Source organism: Taudactylus pleione, unplaced genomic scaffold, assembly GCF_031769625.1.
Source record: "Taudactylus pleione unplaced genomic scaffold, aTauple2 ptg000556l, whole genome shotgun sequence".
Classification (NCBI taxonomy): Eukaryota; Metazoa; Chordata; class Amphibia; order Anura; family Myobatrachidae; genus Taudactylus; species Taudactylus pleione.
The window spans coordinates 8,808,332-8,824,177 of NW_028284958.1; the positions used below are offsets into that span (position 1 = coordinate 8,808,332).

Genomic DNA, 15,846 nt, shown 5'->3' on the forward strand with positions numbered 1-15,846 from the left:
CTTAGGAATTATTGCAAAATCCACCTATATTGTGACTCTTAACTAATATGCTGATTCCATATCATTAAAAGGTGCAATTGCTACTTAGAAGTTGTTGTATATCACAAACATTATGTAGTTCACACTGTCACCTATATTTCATATCGTGTTCATTAACTCAATATCATTAGGAATCATAAGCGCAAGATATAAAGGAAAGCGCCAAATATATTTATTATATAAATTAACAAAAGGTTAATCGCTTCCATTTAAAAAATTCCAAATTAGGCACATAGAGATATTTCTGTATGTCTCTTAAACTATATATGATATTGGCAACCAAGTTGCATTAGTAGGCATGTGTCCACTTGTTATGCCTGCTTATCTAAGCTCCCTCCTACAACAATTTAGCTACAGCAGGTTTATTGTGCTTAATTTGTATATAATTGACAACAAGATGTCCATATAAGTTGTGTCATTTCATATATGCCCACTATTTATAGCTATTTGTCTGTACATACATCCCTCTTAATTAATATATTTCACAATCCCATGATAATCATGTGGAATAATGATACAGATTTTTTGTAGTAACTGCTGCACATTTCCTCTAATGGTTACTAATTCAGGAGAAATTACAGGTTTGGCACGTGGTATTCCTCCATATAGCTCTCACACTATCATCTATACTGGTTATTTCACTAAGATGTATAGAGGTTTCTTCTGTACACATGCGCCCGCTTATTATGTCCACCTGTCTAACAGACACCCTTATCGGCAATGTATTCCTACTTTCATAGTGGTATAAGGTTAATACTTCATAACAAACATAGCACACGCTTATTAACGTATGCCGCGTATCTCCTGACGCGCATTTCGCTTAGACAGCTTACTCATCAAATTGAGATGTCCTCAGGTCTACAGACACCCGAATGATTTATGAATATTATATCATTGATTAAAGAACATTAAACACAGGAGACTCATAGTGGTTGGATTTGTTTAATTGGATTTTAATATCACATTGTTTATTATTTTGACACTTTGTTATGTTTGTTTTTTCTATATTTCGCGGACAAATATTTTAATTGAAATACCAATAAAGGTTATATTTTAATTGACAATAATTTCCTTGTAACAGTTGACAAATTGTTTGCTGAAATGTTTCAGTAATAAGTCCATTAGTGCCCCATTAAGGAATTACTTTCCTCCTTTGGATTTTTTGATACTATTATTTCTATTCCAGGGTGCACCTCCTTTATTAATAATAATAATTTTGATTTATTTATTTAAAGTATATATTATAAACTTTAGATTATTATAAGGAAGGACAGAAGATATTTATATATCTGTGCGGGTAATCCCATTTCCAAGTCCTGGGGAAAAGGTGCAAGCGCCATTTCCCCGGAGAACCACGCATGCGCAGTAGATTCTGGCATGAGTCCAGAATCTTCTGCGCTGTAGATTCTGGCATGAATCCAGAATCTTCTGCGCTGAGAGAGAGGAGGGGGCACAAACAGGGGCTGCACACGGGCCCCCTCCTCTCTTAAAACACCCCTGGTAGGCATTATTGGGTGTTGAATCTACGCCCAGGTCTTCAGTCATGCAGCATCAGTAATTTGCTTTATCCATGGTTTCTAGACTGAAAACTGAAGATATGGAGGGAGGTGTCTAAAGGTATAAGGATAGCATAACAAAATTTGTTGAATAATCTTTACCTGAAGACTAATGTATGGGGATAGAGGGCCATTCCGCATTAGGAAGGTAAGTAGGAGATATCAGATATCTCCTGCTTTACCATCATTTTTACAATTGCAGGTGATGCATTTTCACCTGCTTTTATAAAAATGAAGTGATGATGAATAGGCCCCTAATGGTCTAATTGACAGTATTAACTCTAACATATCTTTACACATTCCCCTTAAAAAAGACTGATACTAGGTCCGGCAATGCACATTGTGTAACAGGTCTTTTTCATTTTTAGTACAAACAGCACAGACATCCTCTCTATTTCTCCCCCTGGACTGTGCATACATCACCCTCTGATCTGTGATCCAATGCTTTGCAAACCACAAACAGTAAAAGTGATGAAGCACTACACACTACACACAGACATTCATATAGTCATTCAGACCCGGTCGCAAGCGCTGAGCACTCGCAACCGGGTCGATGTTTCCCCACTGGGCATGCACACGTCGGAGTCAGCTCCGAGGTGCAGATGCGAGAAGCCTGGCTAGCGACAGGCGCTCTGTCGCTATGGGTCTCGCACCAAAGGGGGCGAGCTGTTGATGGTGAGTGATAGCTCGCCCCGTTTGGGGGGCGTGCAGGTGGCGTGGCCGGCCAAACGGAGGCGTTCCCGATGTAATGCTTGCCATTTGGGGACAGTCCCACTGACATCAGCAGTGATGTCAGTGGGGAGCTTCCTGCTCGATCAAGCAGGAAGCTCCCTGGGGCTTGCGGTTGACGAGACCCAACCTTAGGGTCTCGTCGCAAGCCCCTATGGTCGCGATGGTCTTGACCATCGTGACCATCACCCTGGTCGATCGCAAGAGCTGTGGGTGGTAACCCACAGCCTAGCGATCGACCAGGAGGCGGCACTTAAAAAGTAAGCGGCCGCCCTCATTCAGAGCGATTGCTTGCAGCAAGCGATCGACTCTGAATGAGGTCCATAGTCCTGGCACTATCCCAGTGGTTCTCAAACTCGATCCTCAGGACCCCACACAGTTCAGGTTTTCCAGGTCACCCAGCAGGTGCACAGGCGTGTTCATTACTCACTGACACATTTTAATAGATCCACAGGAGGAGCTAATTATTTCACTTGATTCTGTGAGGAGACCTGGAAAACATGCACTGTTTGGGGTCCTGAGGACAGAGGGTCTCAGGCCGATGCGCTCGCAAGCGGGTCGATGTAGAGGCCCTGTGCACTGCAGCGGCCGCACTGCACATGCGCAAGCACCGAGTGAGAGAGAAATTCTCTCACTCCGGGGCTTACTACAAAATGGGCGGCTGTCGATGGTGATCAACAGCTTGCACAGTTTTGTAGGCGGGGTGGGGGAGTGGCTTGCCAAACGGAGGTGTTCCCGACGGAACGCCTGCCATTTGGGGGCGGCCCCACTGACATCACTCGTGAGATCACTGGTGAGCTTCCGGCTCTAATAGAGCCCAAAGCTCACTGGGGCTTGCGCCAGATGAGACCCTACCACAAGGGTCTCGTCTCAAGCCCCATCAACCTGGCCGCTCGCTAAAGCTGTGGGTGGTCACCCACAGCCTAGCGAGCGGCCAGGAGGCCGGCTCAGAAAATAGACGCGTCCACCCTCATTCAGAGCGAGCGCTCGTATTTTGCGAGCGCCTCTGAATGAGGTCCAGAGTTTGAGAACCTGTGCACCAGGGCCGTAACTAGGGTAGTGCGACCTGTGCCATGGCACTATCCTATCAATACGCAATGGATAAATAATCTATTATTTATTCTTTTTTGTGTGATGTGTGTTATGTACCTAACATAAGTCTTGCTGCACCCATAGTGCATTTACTACCCCACATTTATGCCCTTGTCATTTTCTGATTGTATGTGTTGACCAATTGTATCTGAATGCATAAGGGATTAGAGTGGCCATCTGAACCGGACTATTAGGAGTATGTGAATATACATCAAGTAAGGAATTACAGCCTTTGTGACTGTGCATATTTTCTTCTGAATTTAAGATGGTATTTAGAACCCACATATGATAAATAAGACAGATGGTATTCTAAATGTTCCTATGAAATAAGGGAAACCAACTAACACTAAAATTGACAGTCCCAAACCGTGCCCCCTGCCCTGCGGTGCCTTGGCACAGGTCGCGCCACCCTAGTTATGGCCCTGGTAGTTCATGTCTACAAACTTCTGGGAGCACCACCAATCATGTGTAGTCCAGCATTTATTTTGATGTGACACATCTGTATATTGGTCTATTAACATATGTGTGGCATAATATATTGGAGGCACAGCTATATGGCATATAAAAAATTTGGGGCACGTGTGTGTATTAACATACTCTGCAATTATTTTCCTACTTACTAGTGTAGACCCAATTCCTTTAGAATATATTGGGGCACAGTTTTGTAGAATATGTATTGGGGCACTGATGTGTGGCATAATGTATGGGGCATTGTATGGCATAATTCACGGCTGAGTGGCATATAATGAATTTGTGACATAGCTGTGTGATATATATTGTGAACTGGTGGCAGCATTATGAGATACATTATGATTTGGCGCTCTGCTGTTTGGCATATTCTATATAGTATATTATGAATTTGGGACACTGCTGTATGGCATATTATAAACTGGGGACACTGATATGTGGCATATTATGAATTGGAGGGAGCAGAGGTGGCTGGTGAAATGTTGCCTAGGGCACCCAGAAACCGGCACCGACCCTGGGTACAGGTCACTGAAGCGTGGCTCACTATTTGGAAAATGTTTTGCCTATCAGTTCGGGAGATACCAATGTTTGCAGGGAGACATTTTTTTTGCTGTTTAGATGCTTTTTACAATTATGGGGGGTCACCATCAATAAATACAAGTATTGTGACTGATACTGCGATGCAGGGCTGCCATCACAAATTGTGGGGCCGGAGACTGACAAAATAGGCAGGGCCATCGGTGGAGCGCCGCGGACCTGCAGGAATGATTCACAGAAGGCTGATGTGCAGGGGAGGCTTGTTTTTAAGAAGTCCTCCCAAGTGGCATAACTTCATCCCCGCCCCCCTCCCCCCGACAGAATTGAATTTCAACTGGTACCAGTTTTTTTAACACCGAGAAAGAATCACTTCTAGACTATTGTGCGTACCTTCCATCCTCAGATGTCTCCATGTCACTTATTACAAGAATGCCATCTCCATCACCTACAGCAACAGAGGAGGAAGAAGAAGAGGAAGGTAAGGGGTAAAGTGGCCAGAAGTGGAAGTAAATAGGCGGAGGTGGGAGAAGGTGCAGAATTAGAGTAATAGTGGTTTGCAAAGGACAGAGGGTGAGTGGTTGTGGATAAATGGTAGAAGTAGGTGGGGGGTGAAGACGCACATAAGGATGATAAAAGACACACTGGGGCCTGGACATGGAGACATACAACCTGGGGTATGGGAGGACATGGTGACACACTGCATTCTGATTGGACAACGCGGTGACCCACATTGGAGCTTAGGGAGTGACATTCATAGAAGAGATACACACTAGAGTTTGGGGGAATGGACGGTGATATGCAGACCAGACATAAACACTGTGGGAAGCAGGGCAGAGCAGATGGTTGAGGAGCAGGAGCTCAGCACAGAGGACATAGCATTTGCACAGGAAGAGCTGTGTCCCCTATGGAAACAGAGATCAGGGTTCTCTGCCTGCAGAATGCGGTCACCTGTAAGTGCTGAATGGTTGAGACCTCCATTGGTACTCCCCATTAGTGCTGCGCTATCCCGCCATCCTGATAGCCAGCAGAGTTGGGTTGGGGATAAAAATTAGGATCGGGCAGGGCAATCCATCTCTGCCTACCTGCATCCACTCTCAGTTTGCACTGGTCGAAGAAGCTACCAACAATCAGAGAGTGGCTGCTGCTCTAGCTCTCTGTTTCTCGAGGCATATAGTTTTATGTTGCCAGCAAGAAAATATTACATTTGGGAAGGTAAGACATTGCATGACTTCAAGTGTAGGCTTAGCATGAAAGTGGCCACTGTAAAGCACTAATGTCTGGCATTTATTTTTTTCTCAAAGCTGAATGCTTTAATACACAGGTTCTCAAACTCGGTCCTCAGAACCCCAAACAGTGCGTGTTTTCCAGGTCTCCTCACAGAATCACAAGTGAAATAATTAGTTCCACCTGTGAATCTTTTAAAATGTGTCAGTGAGTAATGAAAACACACCTGTGCACCTGCTGGATAACCTGGAAAACGTGAACTGTGTGGGATCCTGAGGACCGAGTTTGAGAACCACTGCTTTAATAGATACTACTAAATTATTTTTGCTTTCTAAGGCCTTGAAGGGTGACCTAGAGACCAAGACCGTGCAGGGACTACTACAAAAAATATGAAAATGAAAATAAGACACACATACCTTAGAAGAATTCCTTTATTAAATAAACACTGTCCCACACTCATAATTTACCAATTTAATCTAATAGGATAGGTCCTCTTCATTCCATGTAGGCATTCAGGGTGCTTGGCAGAAACAAACTGACGTTTCTACTTGTCCCTTTTGGGACTCCATCACTAATGAGAGCACACTCTCCATAGGAAAGAATAGAGTGGTGCTAATTGGTCAGAATGCAGCAGTTCCCATGCTCTGACTAATCAACTCGGCCCTAGGCAACAAGCTGGTGCAGGGACTCCTACAATCCTATTGGGCTCTTGAGAGCCTTGATTAAATCAGTTTCCGCAGTGGTGGAGGATGAGTACAAAGAGACACTTTCCCATTTATCTTTCGCTTTGGTTAAAGTTGGTGAGCTAGTCACTGCCAACAAGGGATCAATGTGTTCTGGTCTGCCTGTTAACAATGTATATGTGAGGAAGGAAGTCTTATTGTACAAGATCAACAAATCCATGATGGTTTAGTTAGGTCGGGATCATTGTATTTCCCTCCCTGTTCATGTTGATCCCTTAGTATGTCTGGTTATCCTAGCTGACATGATGTTAAAACCAGAAGCTGGCGAGCAAAGGATTATCCACTTTAATTACTCTTTTTTTACTATATTCCTGTTTATTTGTTTATCTTTCAAAAGTGCTTGGGCACCCTGGATTTGCAGGTAGCTTATTACGGCACTCATTCCTTTTGAAAATGAAAGGCAACCTGGGTGGCTGCCGCTGGATCTTCCTTTGACTCCATTGAGGCTTTAGGTCAGTGGAGATCAGGGGCATATAAAACTTATATAAGGGGTATAAGTTGTAAGGCAGTTTGGGCTTCTTGATTTTTGTAAAACCCAAGACCTTATGCGGCTTGCCACTTTGAAGGGTTTTCCTGGAACCCGAATGACTTTGATATCCTGTATTTTCTAGTTGGGTTCAAGGGGGTCGACACACTGTACTTTCCACTTACCACTCTGGAGTTCCTCATCGGCCAGTGCTGTAGAGCAGCAGAAATCACAGGGCAATTGGTGCTGGAGCCATTTTCCCGGAGATTTGCACATGCACAGCAGAGAAGTCACCGGGAACATAATCGCAAGTGCCATGTTCCTGTAGACCTGTGCATGCGCAGTAGACTCTGGCACAAAACCAGTAACTACTGCACTGTCAGAAAGGAGGGGACCTACAGGGAGCCAGCACACTGTGCGTAAGAGTGGTTGGGGAATATTTGCTATTTGATATGGTGAGTTAGTCAATACCTTAGGGAGTGATCTAGTCACCATCATATGGAGGAACCAGTACTATGCTGGGTTGAGTCGGGAATGGGTGTCAGCCCCATTTATTTAATACATTTATTTGGAGGTTGCTGGGGGTATGCACTCCCTTCTTGTCATCCAGTCTTATTGTAATACCCCACTATGTGAGTTATTACGTCTGACTTGGCATTACATTGGCAGACATATCCCAGCAGTCTCTGCAGCTGCTGAAGAGGTCAGGAGCAGCAGATCACATGACCAGTGTCAGGTCAGTGACAGTGGGAGCTGTGGAGAGAGGAGAGCTGAGGGGACGCCATTGCAGAGTGATAAACAGCTGTAGTAACAGAGAAAAAAATAGAAGAGTGACTGGGACTTATAGTGCCACATAGTAAGCCATGCTGAGAGTCCTGTCCAATTGTTCACTGTGGCTACTTTTTGAAGAGAAAGTTGCATCCTAATTTTGATCCTCAGATTTGGTGAGAGGAATCCATTATTACACACAACTTCTATGTGTGATATAGAGACATTGCTCCTAATTTATATATCAGCACTGCAACATTGCTGCTTGCCATTCAGTCGTAAATATGCTTTAAGGGCCCCAACGTGTGCACAAGGAGTTACCCGTAACCTGGGTTATAAAGGACATGTCATCTGTCTTAGGTTATTGGGACATTCTATTAATTTGAAAAGAACATTGCTAATTCAGTATAGGAATAGTCAATTAGAAATGCAGTACGTTTGTTATTGTAATTTATGTGATTTAGTGTGTGTATATTGTACCAAACCTATCATTCTATAACAGTTACCCATTTCAGTAATTGTGGGTTTCTAAAAATATATCCGTATAGCTTTTGCATGAATTTTGTCTCCCATTGTCTGTGTCTGATTGGGGAACCCTTGCCTCTCTGTGGGTGTGGTCTGAATGAGGAATTGCCGCCAGTTACACCTGCACCACACCATCTGTATTTTTCCCATTGGGGTATTACATTATGCTTTCACTTATTAAATATATATTGTATAAGCTGTGACTTATTTGCACCAATCACTGTTTCCATGTCTTTATTTCGTTAGTGGTATACGTTTAGGATGGTAAGATTGTTGCCTAATTGGAATAGTGAAACCACTGGGTAACATAGTAACTGAAGACTAAATTAACAAAGAGTGCACGTACCGTAAGTTCCCATTTTTTATATGAAATAGTTTTAGGCTTTACGTGGTTGAGTGGAAGATTCCAGTATTAGTGTTACTAGGCAATATCGTTGTTTGGGGTGGATTTAGGTTGTTTAAATATTTCCAGGAAGAGCTGCATTGAAGGTCTGATTCAGGAGGATCTATCACTATAAATCTACAGAATGTTTCTTTAAGAAAATTTGTGTATACACAAAATGCACATAAAACTGGATATTCACATAAACCTAACATAATATGCATCTTGAATAAGGAGACTGAAGAGAAAAGTAGACTTTGTTGGAGGCACTCTTAAAGTAGTATGAATTAAGTTTTAATCTACTTTTATTTTTTTAGGTTTTAGAATATAAGGGGGGAATAGGTTATTTTTCAACCTCCAATAAGATTTAAATACAACAAATAATTACAAACATAGAAATCAATATAGTTCGCTGCCAATTTTTGTTAATACAGGCAAAAGGCGATTGTTGTAAGTGGTTAGATTCAAAACATTATACATATATCTATTATTGATTATTCAAAAAAACATCCCTTGTTATTGAAAATAATGCTGGAAAACCCTTCCTTCTAGCTATACACATTATAAACAATCCATGTTCCGTTATGACTCTTCCGGTGTTCCACAGTCGGAAGTAATGTCACGCCTTATGTCCCAGCCTCAATTGCAGCCGTACTCCACAAATGACCCGCAACAGGAAGTGACGTCTTCTACTACCAAGCCTCGATCCGGGATGCCGCGATCGGAAATAATGTCACACCTTATGTCTCAGCCTTGATCTTGTAACGTGCAGCTGCATTCCACAGATCACCCGAAGCAGGAAGTGACATCTCCTACTTCCGAACCTCTATCCGTAGTACTGCTTAATTAACAGACGCCATCTGCGGGTTGCCATGGAAACCTCTCGTTTTTTGGCCAGTTCTAAAGAGCGGAATCTCCCTTCTTAGATGATTTATATACCTTAGAGTATTCTTTCAGTCAATTGACCTAAACAAAAAATTTTATTAGCAGCATCGAATTGTTAAAGGAACGCTTAAAATCAATTTATAAGAGAGTAACAAATGTCTTCTCTAAATTTCCATCAGTTACATTAGACAATAATATACTATAAATTACTATAAAAAAGTCACGTAAAAATGTAAACATAATAATCAAAAATATGTAATTAAAATTTTATAAAAACCACATGTAATTCAAATTTTATAGAAACCACTTCAATTCGAAGTCTAAGTTAAGACCAGATGGTACCAAAGTTTTATATGTGTAAATTGATTTCATTTCTGTTCTTGCTAAAAGACTCATGTCTTTATTTCTCTTTAGTTTTTGCATGTTTAATCCCCCCAAATCCCTTAATGTTACTAACAGAGCAGTTGTGTTCTTTTTTTAAATGAAGCAAAAATGAATGGGTTTCCACACCCCATCTCACATTCCTAAGATACTCTCCAATTCTAATTTTAAGGGGTCTAGTAGTGCGGCCAATATTGAACTTATTACAGACGCATTCTATAGTATAAACAACATTGGCCGTATTACAGGTAATAAATTCTTCTATTTTTACCTGATGGCCATTAATACATAGATTCAATCTTAGTAGTAGTTAGGGCTTGTATATTCCTACACCCTATACACATTCCACATCTGTGGAAACCTTTGGACCTATTATAACCCCTACTTCCCCTTTGCTCTGAATGTAGACTCTTTACTAAATGTGTCTTAAGATTCTCTGATCTCTTGTAAATATGTACAGGTCTAGCAGGCAAATATTTACCTAAAACTGGATCTCTTTTTAAAATGGACCAATTTTTTTTAAATGTTCTATTTCCTTATACTGGGAATTATATTTAGTAATAAATTCCCATTTGTACCCATCATCCTTTTCCCGTCCTACATTTGAAGAAAGGAGCTAATTTCTATCCATTCTCCTAGCTTGTTCCAAGCCCTCCTCTATACTTTTCTTATTATAACCACACATAGTAAACTAATCTTTCATTGTTTCAGCTTGTTCCGCAAAGACCCCTTCCTCCATACAATTTCGCCGGAGTCTCTTAAATTGGCCTCCTGGGATTGAATTGAGCCAACTCCTATGGTGGCAACTATCCGAAAAAATATATGTGGAAGCGGTTGGTTTCTGATACGTTTTGGTACAGAGCTGATTATCCTTAACATATATGATCACACCCAAAAAATTAATAGTGGTTTTGGCTATAGAAAAAGTGAGATTAATATTAAAATTATTCTGATTAAGATGGGAACAAAAATTATTAAGATTATCTTCATCTCCTCTCCAAATAAATAAAATATCATCAATATACTGTGACCATGACACCAGGTTTTCCCCAACTGGATTGCTATGCCACACTGAGTCCCCTTCCCAAAGGCCCATAAAAATGTTGGCATAACTTGGGGCAAACCTGGTGCCCATGCCGTGCCTGTTTGCTGTATAAAAAATTCTCCTTTAAGTAAGAAATAATTATGTTGAAGTATAAAGGAAATTCCTTTTATTAGAAATTCCTGCAGGGTGGGGTTCAAATCTGACTCAAATAAATATTTTGAAACAGCCCTAATCCCTTGTTCATGTCTAATAACCGTATATAATGAGCTGACATCGGTGCTTCACTCACAGTTTTGCCTAAGAACACAGCCATGCATAAAGGATGGTACCAAAACATCTTCCAAGAGCAACTTCTCCCAACCATCCACGAACAGTTTGGTGATGAACAATGCCTTTTCCAGCATGATGGAGCACCTTGCCATAAGGCAAAAGTGATAACTAAGTAGCTTGGGGAACAAAACATCAAAATTTTGGGTCCAAGGCCAGGAAACTCCCCAGACCTTAAACTCATTGAGAATTTGTGGTCAATCCTCAAGAGGTGGGTGGACAAACAAAAACCCACAAATTCTGACAAACTCCAAGCATTGATTAGGCAAGAATGGGCAACCATCGGGTAGTATGTGGCCCAGAAGTCCATTGACAGTATGCCAGGGCAAATTGCAGAGGTCTTGAAATAGTAGGGTCAACACTGCAAATGTTAACTCTTTGCATAAACTTAATGTAATTGTCAATAAAAGCCTTTGACACTTATGAAATGCATGTAATCTTAAATCAGTATACCATAGTAACATCTGACAAAAAAGGTCTGAAAACCCTGAAGCAGCAAACTTTGTGAAAACCAATACTTGTATCATTCTCAAAACTTTGGCCATTGCTTTACACAATATCCTGACCTAGCAGAGACATAAATAATAAAAAACTTCTATATATCAAACTTGTTATAAAATAAATTGTACACAAACTTAACAATGGACTCGTGCTCCCAAGTCCCTTGTTATTGTTGACATGGTCCTAATGTTTACATGTAGCATGTCAACAAAGCAGTGAGTCCTGGCAGTGCAGCATTGCTTACCTTCATTCTGCTTCCACGGTACCGCAGTGTCTTCCGAGTATGATGGTGTCAGGTGATGCGGGGTTCATGTACACCAACCCCTAACCCTAATGTCGGCATTCTACAGATTGTGGACATTTCAGATGTCAACATTGTGGACATGTCAACATTCTGCAGATAAACATGTTTTATGTCACATTTCAACACGGTCGACATTCGGGTTTTGACACGGTGACTGCATCCCATTTTTTTGTTACTAAATCAGAATAATATACATAGAAATATTTGCTCCTAACAAACCATACTTACACAGGGTGTATGTGTAGGAAACTTTCAAATGTCTTTTTAATATGTTTACAAACCTAAAATAAATATATTTTAATATGCTGTGGAAATGAATGACTGCTATTGTTTTGCCTCTCTAGAATGTTGCATCAGCTCCATTTCTCATTGATCTATCTCCATAAATGTACGTCCAACACCCCAGTCTCTGAGTTTAATCCATAAACCAGAGGTTCTCAAATGCGGTCCTCAAGGCTCCCCAACAGTTCAGGTTTTACAGATATCCATGGTTAAATAAAATTGACTGAGGTACTAATGAAGTCACCTGTGGTCAAGCATATCCATAAAACCTGGACTGTTATAGTGCCTGGAGGACCAAGTTTGGGAAATGCTGCCATAAACAAACTGACTTGATAGAAGCTATGTACTGTTTGAAAAGGTTTGTAGCCCATTTACACAGTCTATAAAGCTTTAAAAAAAATAGACAAAGCAGATCTTGATAGTAGTTTCTTAAGAGTCACAATTTTTCCTTTTTTACATTCACTATAAATGGAATAATACTGCTCGTTCTGATGGCTATTATAATTGCAGCTTCAGTCATTAACCAATGTTTAGCAAAATAATGTCCGGATGCCATGTGGTTTAATATGGATTGGTGAAACATATACATACAATATTGCTATTCACTAGTAACTGAGTTGGACTGATGAATATACAAAAAAAAATCTCTATATATTGTATCCCATTTAAGAAATATGCAAATTGGTTGATAGATTTACAACTCGAGTTGCATATGCCTTGGATATTACACATGGCAGGTGTACCAGGAATTATGTCCTATGTCACATACTCCTAAGCAGCGACAAAAGACAAAATATGCACATTATAACTTTGTAACTGTTCAGTGTAAAGCACAAATTGTATCAGATTTGCTATAGACATGGAAAATCAGTGCTACTGTCCTTGAATATCTACCTATCACACATATAGATATATGCAGCTTCAACAAATCTTTTTTGAGGGTTTCATTTCAACCAGGTGCATAAGTTTAACAGTCTGCATCTGATTCCTCAATCCTTTAATATTAATACTGAACAGAATGTGTCTGGCTTTGATATCTAGTAAATTCAGTTACTCGAGTAGAATCCTCTAATAGGAGTTTTGACTGCATAAATGGGGCTATGCTAACAGGAACAGTTGGAGTCTTTTCCGCAATAATACACTTTAGGAGGCTGAGAAGGGGGAACCAGTAAAATTGCTAAATTGGAAACAATTATCAAAAAGCATGTGTACCTCATCTGTATGTAGGATTTATTTTTACTTTAGGTTCCTGTAATTGATCAGTACAACATATGGGTTTAAGTTAGTGATGGGCTAACAGATATACTGTACTTCAAGGGCTGCATGATAACCTTCATTTTTAGGAATGTATAAATGACTTCAGGCCTCAATTACTTATCCCATAATGCCCACACATGCCCAATATTCAATCACATACCAGTCACACCTCCAACTCAACCTAAAATTCCTCAACATGGTCCTAGACCCATACTTACCATGTACTGAGACTGCTTATAAACTCCATTTGACCATGTTCAGTCCAAAATAGTGGTTAAACTACATAACATCATTATAGAGGTGACTAATAATGTTGCAGTTAATAACCATATAAACCAGTACAATCCTTCCCGGTGGTATTACCAATAAACCATAGGACATGCGGTCTGGTGGAGGATAACAAAGAATACACTATATGAGATGACAGAGGTAAGTTGAAAAAAAAAAAAAAAGGTTCAAATACCCCTCAAATTGTATACGGTTTTGCTGTGCGAATGAAAATTTGTTTTGCCCTTTAAAAAATTGTTTCTGTAAATCTTGCTGCAGAATTGCAAAAGCAAATTATAATAAAAGCTTGTGCTGAACTGGGAGCTATTCACTTTGGCCCAGAGAAGAGAAGCGCAAGGCATACTGTATATTATGCGAGACGCGGGTTTAACCCCGAGGTTGTAGGAACAGTGGCCCTTTAAGGGTTATGTTAACTTCCCCTTTTTCTCTTAGTATGTTTTGCATTTGATAGTTCAGTCTAAAGGGTTGTAGGTGGTGTGTTTTAGTTCTATATCAGTGCTGGTCCCTGAGTGATAGCACCTTTCTCTCCTGGAAAAATGTTTGTTTATATGTAATGTTTGTGTTGTGGCGGAAAGAGACCAAAAGTTTTTAGTTGACTGGTTATGTATTTTAGATGGTTGGGCTCCACTTTATTTATTATAGGCTAATCGGTCCCTGCTGGAAAATGACAGAGCCCGTCCGGCCGAACTTCTCAGGAGAGTTAAACACAAACGAATGATTTGCATTCATGTTCTTGTATTTTGTCCATTCCGCCACCATACTAACTTTAATACTAAGAAAATTGCAGGTAATTTAATTGGGAGAGGTCAAAAAATTTGACCTAAATTAATCCCAACTCTGGTTGTCCAGGTCTTATTTTAGATAAGTATTTTAGAGTTATTCAAAGTCTAATGGGTAACTGCAGATACCAACCTCTAGGGAGTTTGTGTGTGGCTTGGTGGTCTTTGTTAAATTTACGTATATGGGAGGAGCATTGTGCAGTACTATATATATATATATATATATATATATATATAATAGAAATGCAGTAAATGATCCGGCACTCCCAATCTATTAATGCAATATTGCCTGCTCCAGTGCCCTCCTTACCGTGGGTGATATCCCCAAATCATATGAAACACAGAGGCGGCACTCGGAGATCTAAGAACGGAGAGTATGAAAAGTCAAATTTATTCCATCATCGACGTTTCGGGACCTCACGTCCCTTCCTCAGGACGCAACATATAACATATGAACAATACAGTAATATAAACAGCTTTTATATTACTGTATTGTTCATATGTTATATGTTGCATCCTGAGGAAGGGACGTGAGTTCCCGAAACATCGATGATGGAATAAATTTCACTTTTCATACTCTCTGTTCTTAGATCTGCGAGTGCCGCATATATATATATATATATATATATATATATATTAAAGGTGTGGCTAAGCAAGATGATTAAGTGGGAAATTAAAAATGTCCTTTTCTCTACTCACTGTTGGCAAAAAAAGCTTTTCATGACAAGTGTTCTCTGCAATCCTGTAAATAAGATGGTACTAGGTACAGGTCATACTTGCCAACATTCTAGCAGCCAGGTCAGCACAGCAGGGGGGCGGGGGGGCATGGCACAACATAGGTGGCCATGTCCCCACTTCCCCTGGTACTCATGGAAGCAGGGAGCGGGGCCATGATGATGCGATTCAATGCCAATCGCATCATCAACCCCCTCACGGTGGGAGTGGAGTGTGCGGGGTTCCAGGGGTAGGCAGCCCGCCTCGGATACTTGCCCGTTTTCTGTACGACGAAGAGCCCCCGGCCGTTCCGGGAAAGTAGGCAAGTAGGTGTGTCAGAAGTGTGGAACTAAGAAAAAGACTGGGCAAATATTTGGGTCAATTATTTGCTTTGTATTAGTTTATAGAGGGCATCTCAGTATAACCTCTTATTTAACAGGTCCAATTGAACTTATATTGGTTGTAATATCAATTCCATAATACACCATATTACTGTAAAAATGATTACCTTAGGCTATAGAAGTATTGTAATTCTGTAAAGAAGAGGGGATTAT

At 40.7% G+C, this 15,846-nt stretch overlaps 1 protein-coding gene across 1 annotated transcript in view; it reads right to left on the bottom strand.

Moving 5' to 3' along the window:
- Positions 1-8,806: 8,806 nt before the first annotated feature.
- Positions 8,807-15,846, bottom strand: part of FAM174B (family with sequence similarity 174 member B) — an 86,078-nt gene continuing 79,038 nt past the window's right edge. The window contains exon 3 of the mRNA XM_088452671.1: positions 8,807-9,495. Coding sequence (XP_088308797.1) covers positions 9,483-9,495 — 13 coding nt within the window. The 3' untranslated portion in view covers positions 8,807-9,482. The remainder of the gene's footprint in view (positions 9,496-15,846) is intronic.